The sequence below is a fragment of the Bradysia coprophila genome (genome assembly GCF_014529535.1).
Source record: "Bradysia coprophila strain Holo2 chromosome X unlocalized genomic scaffold, BU_Bcop_v1 contig_173, whole genome shotgun sequence".
NCBI lineage: Eukaryota > Metazoa > Arthropoda > Insecta > Diptera > Sciaridae > Bradysia > Bradysia coprophila.
The window spans coordinates 1,929,041-1,944,253 of record NW_023503302.1 but is presented as its reverse complement, the minus strand read 5'-3'; the positions used below and the strand labels follow the sequence as shown (position 1 = coordinate 1,944,253).

The 15,213-nt window shown below is 35.2% G+C and overlaps 2 protein-coding genes across 3 annotated transcripts; one reads left to right on the top strand and one right to left on the bottom strand.

Annotated features, from left to right (window-relative positions):
• The first annotated feature begins 476 nt into the window (after positions 1-476).
• Positions 477-14,300, top strand: LOC119068085. Its single transcript, XM_037171503.1, has 4 exons — positions 477-1,287; positions 13,571-13,681; positions 13,756-13,995; positions 14,056-14,300. The coding sequence occupies exons 1-4, from the start codon at positions 655-657 to the stop codon at positions 14,203-14,205; spliced, it is 1,134 nt and encodes a 377-aa protein (XP_037027398.1). The 5' UTR covers positions 477-654; the 3' UTR covers positions 14,206-14,300.
• Positions 1,469-10,545, bottom strand: LOC119068084 (lipase 3-like). 2 transcript variants are annotated; one of them, XM_037171500.1, is made up of 9 exons: positions 9,743-10,539; positions 3,670-3,880; positions 3,342-3,518; positions 3,068-3,285; positions 2,806-2,937; positions 2,219-2,377; positions 2,074-2,158; positions 1,792-1,937; positions 1,469-1,724 (listed from the first exon to the last, which is right to left on the bottom strand). In XM_037171500.1, exons 1-9 carry the CDS (start codon positions 9,965-9,967, stop codon positions 1,566-1,568), a joined length of 1,512 nt encoding a protein of 503 aa, XP_037027395.1. In that variant the 5' UTR covers positions 9,968-10,539; the 3' UTR covers positions 1,469-1,565. The 2 variants fall into 2 exon arrangements, with proteins under 2 accessions (XP_037027395.1, XP_037027397.1); XM_037171502.1 differs by lacking the exon at positions 2,806-2,937 and having other exon boundaries at positions 9,743-10,545.
• Positions 14,301-15,213: the final 913 nt, after the last annotated feature.

Below are 15,213 nucleotides of genomic sequence, written 5' to 3'. Positions count from 1 at the left end.
ATAACGAAAAAATAAAGCGACGTCATTAGTCATTCTATGGCGGAATATACTAGAAAGGCAATGGAATTTTCCGAAAATCTATTATGTACATTTGAGCGCTAGTTTCCATACAGCATTTTACTTTCAACAAAATACATCAACCCATTACGTCGATCGATTGTCAAATAAAATTTAAAAGATAATACGAATCAACGTTGGCATAAATTTATGGTACTCAATTAAACTATTACATTTCAGCCCTAGAACAAAATTTTTGAATGAAGTGCCAGTCTTTAGTTTAAGTGTTGGACCGATATTTTATTGATGAAATTCGTAAATTAGGTCCTGACGAAGCTAGCGACGTTGAGCTGCACTACCCGAAGCTGCGGCATTGCCACAACGTGATAGAGACAATTTTGTAGTAATTGTAGTAGATCAAAGGTACATTCGGTACATTACCTAAAAGCTGTCGAGTAGGTGTCTCTTACATCAAACGTATGGAACGTATGACACAAGCGCAAGACAGACGACATACTGCAAAAATATTCGACGAACAAATGCATTGTTTCCAAGGGGGTTTGAAATTTTAAAGCAATTTAAACTAACGAAAAGAAGTGTTACCGTGATTTATAAAGTAATTTCAACTGTTGAAAGACGAGCAATTTTACATTTGCCATGGATGAAAAACAAAGAGTGATATCGACACTGCGTGCGTTGTTAGTTTTTAAAAAAGACGCAACACCACTACGTGAACTCAAACACGATTACTGTGAATTGGAATTCACAAATGAAATACCGTGTTTCGAACACAAAAGTGTTATTGACTTTCTGATATCCAGCGGTGAATTTACTGTAAATGTAGAGCCCACCGGTTTGGTAACTGTTCGCGAGAAGCCAAAATTGTTATCATCTCATCTGAAGAAGGCGTCACAACAGAAAACGCGCTCAACTCCAGGCTCAGCCGTAGTGCAAGCTGTGAAAAACTTTATTTGTAAAAATCAAAAGCAGGAAGTTCCAGCAGTTAAGGAAATAGAGTTGAGACAGTGGAATGGCCCAGCTGAGAACACATCTCGCTTGGTTGCAAAAGTGAACATTGAAGTGGATCCAAGAGAGAAACTTTGGGAGCAGACATCGAAAACAACCACAATGGACACGATTGCTGAATTAAAAACACAGTCGAATCCATTCATCAAAGCACAAGAAGAAAATGATCAGAAACATTTCAAGGAAACTGCGTCGAGTAATCGACACGAGATACGCGAGATACGCACGAAAAATACTGGCAATATTATGGATCGATTTTCACAGGTAAGAAACACATTTACGCTCATCGAACATATTTATTTATATTACTGCCTGTGTCGTCATCTGTGCCTAACTTAACAACTGTCTCCCATAACGAATTACTGAAATCACTCACTTAATCCTTAGGAGAAGGAAACTAATATTCCCTGTTACAGTAACAGTGTTACTTACGGAAACAACTTTGCAAATTTTAATTTGACATTTATTCTTTACACCCTTCCGATTTATGAACACACCTGTGGAACTCTTACTTCCATCATTGCAATAGGCCGATAAAAATTCTAGTTTTGAAACCTAGACATAACTTCCAGCATTTTCGAATAGACAAGCGTCGGAGCATCTTTACCCCAAATAAAGTCAACGTGATTGAAACTGTCAAACGGCACCTTGAACATTCCAATGGTTGATCGGTGCAGTTTGTCAAACAACAATGAAACGTCCTGTAAATTGTTGATTTTTCGATCAATTTGTAAACTAAATTTCTTTTGCATCTTAATATGTAAGTACCTCCGGGCCCGCCAGCCAATCATTTTGTGCGTAAAAGAGGGCAATGGGTGTGGAAATATTCTGCAGTTGATAGTGCGGTGGATTCTCCTGTCCATACCGAACAATGTTCTCCTTTGTGCCGTAGTCGAAATATTGGAAATTTCCCTCTGTCAATGAAAAATTTATCAAAATTTAATAGATTACTGCTCTTCGAACATCAGTCTGGCTCTTGTGAATGAAAGAGCTAGATGGTCATTATGATCCATAGGGGAAAAAATGTCTTATCTGGTCTGTCTAACGTACTTTCATGAATTTCCTGTGCATAATGTACTACAGTTTTCGTAGACGTTCCAGCTGGTGTGTGTCCAAATATAACCGGCATCAATGTCTGTAAAGATTCAATGACAAAAATTCAACCGATTCCGAATCATGGATCTGGCCAACAAACCTCATTATACTGGGCTTTGTCGAAACCACACAGAACAAACACTGTGTTTTCGCAGATGTATCTTTCTGCTTCGGTGAGCTCACATCCATACTTGGCCAAAAATTGTAAAATTTTATTTTGCGGTAAAAATTCATTGGCCCCTAAGAACTTGGCTACCATCTGCAAAAAAAATATCACATGTCCTTATTGGATGCATTTTCAGATGAAAGACAGAATGAAGAACAGAAAGTTTGTTATGCTGCTGTGAGTCATATGTCGAGTTATTAATATAAGATTTCATAGTACCAGCCACCCGATAAATATTTATTCCCAATTGTGAAGATACCTTTAACCTTATAGAGACGGCTAGTCATCAGCTATCGAACTGTACGATCAAAATATTGAAGTACTAGATTTTGTGTCAAAGATCAGGATATACTTTATACAATTAAAGTAACAGATTTAACGTTTTTGTTGCGATACGCTTGCCGTTTCTAAAAGTTTAATACCGTTGTTAATGAAGCTTTATTCAAAGTTGATAGCGAAACTTGAAGGAGTTTCATTGTTCGTTTGGTTTTTTTTTTGTTTTGTTTTTAAATAAGACTCACCAACAAACTTAACGACACCCGATTTAAAAGTGTTTCAGCAATATAATCGACCCAATTGGGAACATTATTGGTATATTCATTTTTTTGTTGATTCGAATCGTAATAATCTATTCTATTTCTAACTGAAAGAATCTGTTTAGTTATTAAACATTTTTTAATTGCGATTTATCTTTTTAAAAATTTTTTTCGAATGATGGTCAACATGCAAATGTGTTTCGAAATAAAATGAAAACAAAAATTCTCCGATTAAATTCAAATATACCTCTACATCCTTGGAAAATGGTGCTAAAAGCCGTATTGGACTTTTTACTTTGCTCATGTATGCCACAGGCGCTAAAGCCATAACAGCTCGAATTTTGCTATTGTACTCCGGCCGCAGTGAAAGCATTGCAAACAGCATTGTAGTGCCCATAGAATGTCCCACATACACCAGACTATGTGGATAATCAGATGCATTGTTCGCTGAATAGTTTTCAATGCCTGTCCAAGCGTTTTGTTAATTTTTCTCGATATAAAAAATCAATTTTAATCACCACCTTTGATCTTGTAGATGTAGTCAAGTTCGGCGGGTAGGTCGTACAGTGCCATTTCGTGAAAGCTAAAGTCCCAAAATCGAGAGTCATCGTGACGTATTGAGATATGTCGTTTCGAGTATGTATTGCCACGGGCATTTCCCAACCACAAATCATAGCCGGCATCGGCCAAAATAAATCCTGAAACCACAAACGACTTTACTATTGGATTCCATAGATTGGTCAGCAGAGATTTGTTCATTAAAATTAACGTTCAAATTTTCAAAAACGTTCTGAATGCGTCTAAATTAACCGTATACAAGAACGTGCCCATACTGTGCACCCGACTTACCTAATGCCTTTTCAGGTCCACTCAGTAACCAATCTGCTGAGCTTGACAACAATCCGTGTTGCAAAAAGACCGGTTGACCTGAGCCCCGTTTTCCAACATGCTCACATCCAATACGTCCGCATGGAATGCGATGTATTGTGAGTAGGTACCCATCCTCTGTAATCACAACATGTGCTTCACACGGGTATCCGTGTCGTGCTGCTATTTCACACTGAAAATATCACCGTATAGGACACATTAATCAATAGCAATAATTCTGTTCATTTTAAGTGATGAATAAATTGTATATATTTCCATGATTCATAATTGAAATTTTGGTTATTTTCTGTAAACAAGATTTTAATGTGGAATGGAATGTTCGGCAGACATGACCCCCAAGTTATCAATGCAGCTTAATTTCTACGAAAATTCAAATTCAAATATTTATTCAAATCAAAAATATAAACTGAATTGTGAAGATTGTACTGCGACCTTTTGAAGGGTCATTAAATGACTGCGCTAAACGAGTTGTTTGGTTCACAAAACACATAGAAAATTAAATTATTTTAAATCGTACCGTTATACTCTTGCCATGTGGCTGGCCGGTGTATGTAAATTGGTGAAAAATAATTCTACGTTTCAGTTCTAATAAAAATCGAATTGGTAGCATTTTTCACACGATATATCAAACAAATCGATTTTCGAGACAGAAAAACTCTAAACTATTCATCACCTACATGTCGCAATCATGCAACGAGAACTATAGGTTTTTTTTTATTCTTTATCTCGATAGGGGTTAGAGGGTCACCGCATAAGATACAGATCGCTCTTCTGAATTAACACGATCAATTGGAAATCTGTTTCGATCAAACTTTTCTTTATTATTTATATTATATAGTTTCGACAAACTTCGAAAGAAACACTAATTAAAGCGAAGCAAAATTCAATAGGAACAGATTTTCAATTGCTTGTGTGCAGTGTGCACTTCGTATTTATTAAAATATCAAAATGTCAATATTTTCCACATCTATTCGGTAAAATAAAATCTGAAAATAAAATAACTTCACACCCTTGAAATAGTTTAACTATAGTTGTGGTATTGACGAACTAGTGCGTAAAAAGTGACGTTTGCGAAAATGAGGATTTACTCCGCAAACTGGCATGCGCAAAACCCCCATTTACTAACGTGTTAGCAACACAATTTTATGTAGTTAATGTTAATCAAAAACGATTCTTTTAGATTTTATCTATAGAAGGATGATCCTCATTTTTTACAAACGTCAATTTACGCACTAGTGCGCAAATATGAAAATTTATTTACGTACTACTTTGATCGCACTGCTGTACATTAATTCTTGTTCCTAACTTTAATTCTTTTTACATTTATTGAGCAAAACTTACATTGTAGCAAATGTTATAAAATAGGTATTTATGCCACATGTGTAGATATTTACTTGAGGTCGAACCACAAAAGTTTTATTTTTCGTCACTGAGTTGAGATATTTGCTATTTTGCACGAAATGGTGCTTATCATAAATAGCTATTTTGTGTACACTAGTATGTTGTGTTACAAGTATTGTAATGTTGATTTTTTCAGCACTTGGGTCGTGTGCTGAAAAAATCTCATTACAACATTATGATGTGTAACACATCATGCTTTGTGTCAACCGAGAATTGAAATAGACAAGAGCACAAAAAATCATAATTTTCATTGTAAACAATCACTCTTCAAATTTGATCGATCACATTGCTTTGCATTTTCTCAAACGAATACTGTAATAACTCATACAAATTCATATCAACACTGCTTTGAGTGTTGTAATATCAAATCAAACGGGTGCTGAAATAAGTCACTTTACAACACTAAAATGAGTACTGAAAAGAGTCGTATTTCAATTCTCGGTGGCACAATAGTATGTTGTGTTACAAGTATTGTAATGTTGATTTTTTCAGCACTAGTGCTGAAAAAATCTCATTACAATACGTGTAACACATCATGCTTTGTGCCAACGAGAAATTGTTGTAATTTTGGACATTTCAATCTAGTTATCGATATTGAAATCCGTCATATTTCAATTCTCGGTGGCACAAATTGAATTTTCAATCGTGCGGCGATATTTATTTCCGTACGAAAAGCTTCGTTCCTAAAACGAGTACTTCAAAGTAAGGTATTCCAAAATAAGTCTTTACTTTTTTATTCGTTTTATTCGTTCCACTTGTATTTCATCACATAAAAGTATTGACTCTCTTTACATTTCCTTCCACACCACGTGTACGAGTGAGTGCAACGACTCTATATTTACGTTCCTTTTGGTGACAACATGTGGAACGATGTGGAACAAATGAAACCGTAGAACGTCAAATAAATAAAAAGTTTATTTGCATTCATTGTATGCGAATACAATCGGAGCTACGTTTGGTCCACCTTTCACAAATCGTTGCATAAAACATTGCATGCAACACGTTGCGAAATTGTTTTTGCGTATTTTGATGTGTTTAGAATCGTACGTATATCTTTCACTATGTCAGCTATTCGGATTCATTTCAAAACGAAGGAAGATTCAATAAAATTCACTTTATTCATTCTACGTGGATTCCGTCGTTCATATATAGAATGAATATAACATCAATTGGGTTGTGATCGTTGACAATGTCACTTGTCCATTTTCTTCCACTGTAATGACATAAAATGATGATGAATTGCGATTCTGATGTACTAAACTCTTGTTGTAGAAAAGTTTGTAATTACAGTGTTCATCTTTAGATTACACAATTTTAGATTTATCACAGTTTTAAAAGTCATCGATCTTCTCATTCAATTAAGTGCTTCCCAGTCTATGATGTTAAGCCGGGAAATTTAAAATCGCTAAGGCGATTCAAATTTGGCACCAAAATATCATTGGCTGCAAACACTTAAAAAACTGTCAAATGTGCTTTTAGAATGAACCAACTGTAAATTATACAATTTTTCGATAGACTTAGATTCTTATACGTCAATCATATAACGACAGGAGCATTCAGAGGGAGAAAATGTTTCCAGGAAGAGAGGTCCCAAAGTAAATTTTAAATCCATTCTGGATTCTGCCTGTCTTAGTTTAAACGTAAGAGGGGCAATAAAATTATCAAATCTTTTACTTCATAAACCTTCCCTTATTTTGGTTCTTACAGTCGTTAACAGATGAAATGGCCGTCTGCTTGAGCCATGCTTAAATGTATAACATTATGAAAACTTATGCCACAAACGTAAAAAAAAGTAAAAAAAAATCATTCCATTTGCATATTTTTTCATAGAATGACGTCGCTTTGTACATTATCAGTGAATAAACAAATATTTTACCGCATTCCAATTACTCATTAGAAATCATTTCAAGTTTCATTGTCCTAATTTCGGTTTAGGAAGCTAAAAAATGTCGACACTTTTTGCGTATAGTGTTAAAAAACTTTAGCAATATTTTTTTTCAAAGGTTTTTCAATTTATAATAACATAATAATTTCGATGTGTTATATCCAAGCGTAATAATTCATTAAGTAATATTCTCTGATTGAATGAAGGTAATTATATAGTTGCAGACGAAATTATCTGATCGAATATCGAATGCCAATTTAATTGGCATTATCTTTCTTTCAGTCTTCATTATGTCGAAGAAATGTTTGAACTTTTGTAACAAATATAAAGTTCGGTTGATTTTTTTAGATTCTTTCCATTACGATATTACCATGACTCTATATTCAAAATCGGTTTTTTTTATTACCTCCAGTAATTTACTAGTCATGATATTGCGTAAATAGTAGAGGAGAATTTTTGAATTTACGTTTTTTGCTTTATTAATCGTAATTAAAAATTCACTTTTCTGTTTAATGTAACTAATCTACGCTTAGAGTAGGTAAAACTTACGAATTAGAAATTCTGACAACATAAACGATTGTACTGATTAAGTTCGATCAAGAATTAAAAAAACGAATTTTTCGTACGAATAGGTCGAGCTGACGGTAATAGTAGCTTTTTTTGTTCAATTTGAGTTTAAACTGAAAATTACTTCGTACGCATTTGTGTAATATGGTAAGCGTACCAATCCTCGGACAACTATGAGTCATCTGACAGCTATTGTTGTTGCATTCATATTTTTTTTTTCGTCCGACGAATTTTTCTTTTCTGAGGATTGCTACGTCTACCCTATAACGAGTGAGCGAGTGTATATACAAGTAACATGGCAGAGTAAAGTAAACCAGGCAGGAGCAGACGACGAAAATACATTCAAAGGAGGGACCTAAACCCCGTTACAATCGTTTACGTATTCGTTTAAAGCATTTTGCGCCGAAATTATAGGCTTACTTACGCATTTACGTCTCTCGTCAAATGGACTTCTCTTGCCTGGTTTACTTTACTCTGCCGTGCAAGTAAACATAAGAAGTGATGAATTTCGTAAAAATGTGAGAATTTCGTATGTATGTAATTTTATGATAAACGTGTTTCGGATTTTTGTATCTGGTCTATTGTGTTCAAGAGATATCCGTATTTCAATATTAATCCGTTTTTACCGAATATAATCGTCTACGAAATACGTAATACGAAATGCCTTTTTTACGAAATCCAACACTGTGCACCCGCCCAAAATAAAGTGGCTAACGTTTCGATAGAAGGTATATAATGTAATTTAGACCCAAAGATGTAAAATTGGCTAAATTTTGATGGAGCCCAGAAATTTTTTTTTTATATTTTGGCCTCGGGTAAGTTTAGAGATTTGGTATGCAAGCTCATTTTTAATTGGGGTGGTGTGACCTAGTCAATTTCGCTTGCGAGCCGATAGGACATCATTCATGAACAGGTTTAAATAAACGTAAAAAATACTTAACTCTTACAGTACACTTGCTCCCGACCTAGCGGCGGGTCAGGTCCCTTGACTGTTTTGTTCCTCGTTCCCTTAGGTAAAGAAATATGCCGGTCAAAATCAATAGAGTTCATATTTGGGCTAAGACGCATCTATTGACATATCAAGCATCCGGACCGGATCTCATTTGCTTGACTTATCGTAGTGACAAAATTTCAATATTGAGGATTTTGACACCAAACGTTTTTGTTCCTCGTTCCCTTAGGTAAAGACCTTTGCCGGTCAAAGTCAATAGGGTTCATATTTGGGCCAAGACGCATCTACTGACATATCAAGCATCCGGACCGGATCTTATTTGTTTGACTTATCGTAGTGACAAAAATTTCATGAAATTTCGGATTTTCCTATTTTACCCCCTCCCCCAGGACTGTCCGATTATCCGATTCTTTCCTATTGACTACCGGCACTCACATTTTTTGGCGCTAGACCCTTGACCTTCAGTCAAGGGAACAATATACGTTATTGAATGGTTGAATCTCAACGTAACAAATGCGAATGATTTAAAAGCATGGGTCTTAGTATTGAATACTTCATTTTCTTCATTTATGATTCTTGAATATCAAAAGGCATAAACGACCCGCACAATATGACCGTTATTTCAACAAATGTCAATTTTTCATTAAAAGAAATACTCCAAATAAATGGCAGCTCGCTACAAAAAACAAAAACAAAAATTTCAATGTATCAATTGAGTGAACGAAAAGTTGAGTGTGTGTGTGTGCGTTGAAAATGTGGAGTGTTTTTTCGTATTGGGTTGATTTTTTTGCTCGTTAATAGATTGCAGCAGGGGTGCAAGTTCATAGTGCAACGTATTAGCAGCGATAAAAATCAGGAGCTCGATAGCATTTTCGTGGAAAATGTACAGCATTTTTGTTGCATAATGAAACGTGAGAATGATTTTATTTGTTCATGTGCTTTTTGTAAACATTTTGCTATACAATTAATGCGTCATTTAAATCAATTTATAAATATGTGAAAACCTTCAATAATAATTATGCGAGTTAATACTTCAATAAAATGAATTATTCAATCGGATCGAATATTAAATTTTCACATTGAACCCCATTGAGTGTCACTCCAAAATATGAGTTACATGCACACCAAAAAGCATCAGTATATCATGCTCATCATAAAAATATTTTAATGAAAATATCACAAATCTGCAACGAGTGTTGTTTTTCATAAATTTAAGTAAATGAACGTACCGTTCCTAGGTCCGTATCCGGATTATACGGTATTGCATTCAATTTTGGTATGAACCAATTTAACGGATTCCATGGAGCTGTGGTTGTGCCTTCCTCCTGATCACTTGAACTTTTGTCATAATTTATGGTTTCAGCCACTTGACGAAATACTCGGTTAAACACATTTTCACTGTTACAGAGAGCCGTAAAATACGCCGTAAGTGCGACGTACAAAAACAAATTCATAGTCAAACGTTAAATTGTAGCACAACTCAAATTAATATAAACATAAACAAAATTCCGTTTAATCACAATATTTAGGTACAATGTACAAAGTCATCAACACAGCATTTAATCGCTAAAGTAACACAACGAAAAAACGAATACGATCTGAATTTATCGCAAAACCGATGATATGCCAATGGTCACGGACAGTGCAAATAAAAGAAGTTATTTTTTTTCGAGCTAACGAAAACCTTTTTTCTTCTTCTTTCTTCTTAAAATATTTACCGTGTATTTAGGTACGTATGTAGGCACACAAATCATCAATATATGTACGTAAAATGAGCCGACCTTTTTTCAATAATTTATTCACAAAAATTTATTCTGCGAAATCATCATTTACCGTAAATATTTTTTAAATTTTTAATCATTAAAACACTTCAAACAATCAGTTAATCAGATGGGAGATTTTTTTTTGTTTCTTTTCCGAAATAAAATTTCTTTAACAAAACTGATCTAACGTAAAATTTATGCAAAACACATGCTGATATGATTTTTACTCTTAAGATTGATCATTTCAGCTTCGTTTCTTTAGTAGGAATGAAGCGAAAACATTTTAATTTTTGAATGAGTAAAATGAGCAATTGATTCAACGAACGGACAGACTTATGTCGGCTATTTAACTCAGATCGAATTGTGAGACCCACACCAGTGTTGGTGTTCCATTTTGGCTTTGAAATCAACGCAAAAGTGTCCAACAATATTTTGAGGCTAAACTAGCCTCTTAGGCATTTTTAATAGAAGATAAACGCTTTTCAAAGTCAGATGTGACACAATTTTTTGATACATAGCTGTCAAGTAAACAGAGACCTAAACGTAGACGGATGAGTGTGATTAGAGGTGTGCACCGCCGATTTTACGCCGGCGCGCCGCCGATTTTTTGCTAAATTTTCGGCGCACCGCCGCCGAAAAATAATAGCTCACGCCGCCGCCGCCGCCGATTGTATTTTCGTCGCGCCGAAATTATATACGTTTTCAGCCATTTTAATGGGCAACAATATAAACTTAAATTGAAAAATCTATACAAAAGTGTGTGCCTGAGTACAAGGTTTTAGCAAATGTTTATCTCTCTTAATTTATAAGTCAGGTTTCTATATGCTGCTATGTTTCTATATGCGTAGAAAGAAGTTTTTTGTAAAAAAAAATTGTTGGAACTTCGGTGATTTTCTTTCTGATGCTACGATAGGGTTATCTTCGAAGTAGCTTTCTATAACGTTTCCTATTTCCATCAGTAGATGGCAAGTGTTTTATGCAAATTTTAAATACTAGTCCAAAGAAAAAGTTTGCTGCTGTCTTGGAAAGGGTATCGATGGATACAACTGAGGATGGTCAGATCACGCTGCCCTGGGACCGTAATCGATACCCGAGATCGAAACAGCATTTGTCTTTTCTGTATCCTCACTTAACGTGAACCGTTGGGTACGTTACTCTATTTTCTGTGCAATGGAATGGAGCACGGCAGACGGCAGACGACGTTTCTCTTATTGTCTGTTGATGCAGACAAGAGGAATAAGAAAGAGAACAAAATTCAGTGAATCAGTCAAAACTGGGTGAATACTACAGCAATTGTAAAGTGGCAAACTTAAGACCTTATGTGGATATTGGGTGGAAAATGGCGCAAATCACATGTTTCAGGAATTTATAAAGTGGAAAATCTTTCCGGTTTCAAGTTTTTTCGTCAAAAGACGAGACACGGATATCTTTATTTTCAATTTTTAGCTGCGTTATGTAAAAAATTTGGGAAAAAATCATTTTGGCGTAGTCTATACACTTATTACGCTTATAACTTATAAATTTAAGTTGATCTAAATCTCTTATTTGCGAAAACCTTCTACTACGATCTCACTCCTACATCGAAGATGGACTAAAGGCAACGGGAACGATTATTGCATAAATCGAAAGATAAAAGTAGCGAGTTTGCGTAAATGACATAAATTATAAGTTGGAAATAAGAAACCTGCAGAACATCTAGTATGAAGATGTGACTTAAAATTTCCAACTTATAGGTTTGTTCCAAGGTCATTTCGAAATGTCAAATTACATCCACAGAAGGCAACTTAACCTCAACTTTCAGGTTGACGAAAATTTTAACGAAAAATTTACAAAGAAATTTGTTGACGTTTAGGTTATGTTCATCTCTGTGGATGAAACCGTCGGCGTTCGTGTTGTCAAAGTTTGGGTTTACAGTTATTTGGAACAAACCTATAAGTTGACTTATAGCTTATATGTCATTTACGCAAACTCACTAATCATTCTTGGATTCATTAAATTAGATGTTTTTAAAATAATAGGTCAGTGATTGTACATTCAAAATATAAAAGGTGAGATATGTCTCAGTTGATTCCCCTTGTATAAGTGGTTGATACTTCAGATCGCAAGATAGTAAGAATTCAGTGTTCGGAAAAAGGATTGCGCACGCTTTTTCAAATGTTTTTGCATTATTTTCGAAAGTTTAGATTTTTTGTAAATTTATCGGCGCGCCGATCGGCGCACCGCCGCCGACTACAAATTTCTTACGGCGCGCCGCCGCCGATCCCTTACCAGTCGGCGCACCGCCGCCAGCTATTTTAAGATCGGCGCACACCTCTAAGTGTGATGGCAACTGTACGAACAATCGGATTTTCGAGTATTGCCTTTAGTAAATAATATAGGTCTTTACATAAGGGGCCATTCACAAATTACGCACGCTCTTAAGGGGGGAGGGGGGGTTTGACAAAAGCGTACGCTTCATACATTTTTGAAATTTTCTCCATACATTTTCGCGTGCAAGGGGGGAGCGGGGTTTGAAATTTCGAATTCGGTGCGTGCGTAATTTGTGAATGGCCCCTAACAAGGAGAAAGTATTTTTTGTGAGTATGCATTGTTGTAAGTTGTAACACGACCCGAAGGCAAAGGTTACATGCTAAATTACCAAAAAATCACTTTTCCCGAGTTATGTATTAAACGTTTCATGCATACGTTTGTGAAAGTTGATTTATTTTCTTTAGTGAGTGAAAATGAGAGGCGAAAGTATTTTCACCCAGAAACATGAAAACAGTTTTTCTGACTCTCAATGCTCTCGAATAATTGGTAGTATAGGATAAGGAAAGAAAAACTTCTGCGTATTCCACATGGGTTGCGAGACTATTAGACCCTGACAAATTAGAAATTTCGTGCGGGTCTAAAAATAGAATGAAAAAATAGAGATTCGAGAGATGAATTTTTAGTGCAATGTAACGGTGTGGTGTGCGTAATTTTTTTTGCTTGTTTATTAAGGGTAGGTGGTATACTCTGCATTTTTGTTGGTCATTTTCGTTCGTATACGTTCAGAATATTCAGGTGTATGCCGTTCTCCTATAGTATCGCTATGTATGTATAGTACTTATATGAATTGGGAGCGGAAAAGAACATTTTTGGTGTTTTGGTAGTCTTTTTCTGGCGATAAGCAAAAGAATTTTATTGCTGAGACAGGCGACGTTTCGATAGATAACGCGTTGCCCTTATTTCATTATCAACTGTTTCAACTAATCGCGTTTGGTGAACATAACTTCCGTTTTTTTATTCATTTGTTGCATTTATCTTTTACAGAGTAATACCGAAAAATATCACGACTCATTCAATAAACTGAACCGTATGTGCGTTACTTTTACCAAAAGTCTTACCTGTAACGATCAAAATAAATACCGTGCAGTGTTGCAGGTAATATGTTAAAATTAACTCTCCTCTTATAATCTCCTCCTATGCATTTTATTTACGTTTTACAAACATTCCAGATTGACCATGTACAATATTTTGGTGAAGGAAACACCAGTGACGAAGCAAATGACAATGCAGCAAGTAAATATCTTCACTCATTTGAAACTGGTGTGCATCAGAAACGGGCGAACCAGGAATATTTAAATGATGTTGTACCAAATTTATCGATCATTAAATTGTACGAAATGTATGATGAACTGAATTATCGAACCATTCTTCGTCCAGGCGAGCGTCACATGTTTAAAACTGTTGTACAGGTAAAATTGTGTCATTATAATGAAAAAAATATTCCATTAGGAAACGAACTGTTCTCGTAGGTCGATTCGGTGAATTATTATGGCAGTGGTAAAAGTTTCCAACATGCTGCAGCCGCAGCTGCCGATACGTGCCTTCAATCGATCAAACTTGGTCGTCAGAATAAATTATTAAGCAGCACTGATAAATTGCTTCATTTTAAGCAGAACTAAAATTTGAACTTGTAAAATTGATTCATTCAAATCGTACAATATTGTAATTGTTCATGAAGTGTTCCCGAGAATTTTAAGCTGCTGATTTGTCTTTGTAAATATTTTTTTCAGTTCATTGGAAAACAATAAAATTGCGAGACTGACATCTGCTGTTATTATCTTTTAAAAACCATTTTTAGCCACTTCCATGTAACATTCCTAAATTCAAAATGTCGCTTTTTGGTGTTGCAATGTAGTTAAATGTAGCTTTTACAGACAGTAAATATAACAGTTATCACCGGATCACTTCTTTTCTTTAAATAATTTTTAACAGAAAAGCGTGGAATTTGACATGGAAATGAACTGAGTAAATTTAGATTAAGTCAGGTCAGGTTCTATCTGGATGAACCTTAGTACGAAATTTGTCATTTCGGGTTCGATAAGTTCGTTATATTTAGAATCTAAAAAATTTCTTTAAACTTTTCAGGTTAGCCTGAACACGACTCACAATTTTTAAACCAGAAGTCAAGCTACCGGCCCAGACTTCCGTTTGAACATGCTCGCAGGTGACAAGCTCAGTCTTAGGTAAGCCTGAACTAATTTTTGTTTGACTGGAACCTGATCTCAGCAAAATCTGACAGATTGAATGATAGACCTATTTCATTAGTTTTACCATTGCATTCTTATAAGCCAGTTGGCCCAGTTAACGATAGCAGATTATATAACCGTCCAGAATAGTAAGGTAATTTCGCACGCTCCCCAAAGAGAGGGACAAAATCCAGGCGTCCCACTTGTCCGAAATTTTACACATTTGTCCGAAATTGTCCGAAATGTCCGAAATATTCTTCAAGACCTGACCAGAATTAAATATATAAACTTAGAAAAGTCTCATTTTCAAAAAAATTGCCTGCGGCGCGCTTCACAGAATTTTTAATTGAACTTTCAGTCTATCAATACTTTGTCCCTAAATAACTATAACTATAACTATTGAAAATTATGTGGAAATACGACGTTAAATATGAAACGTTA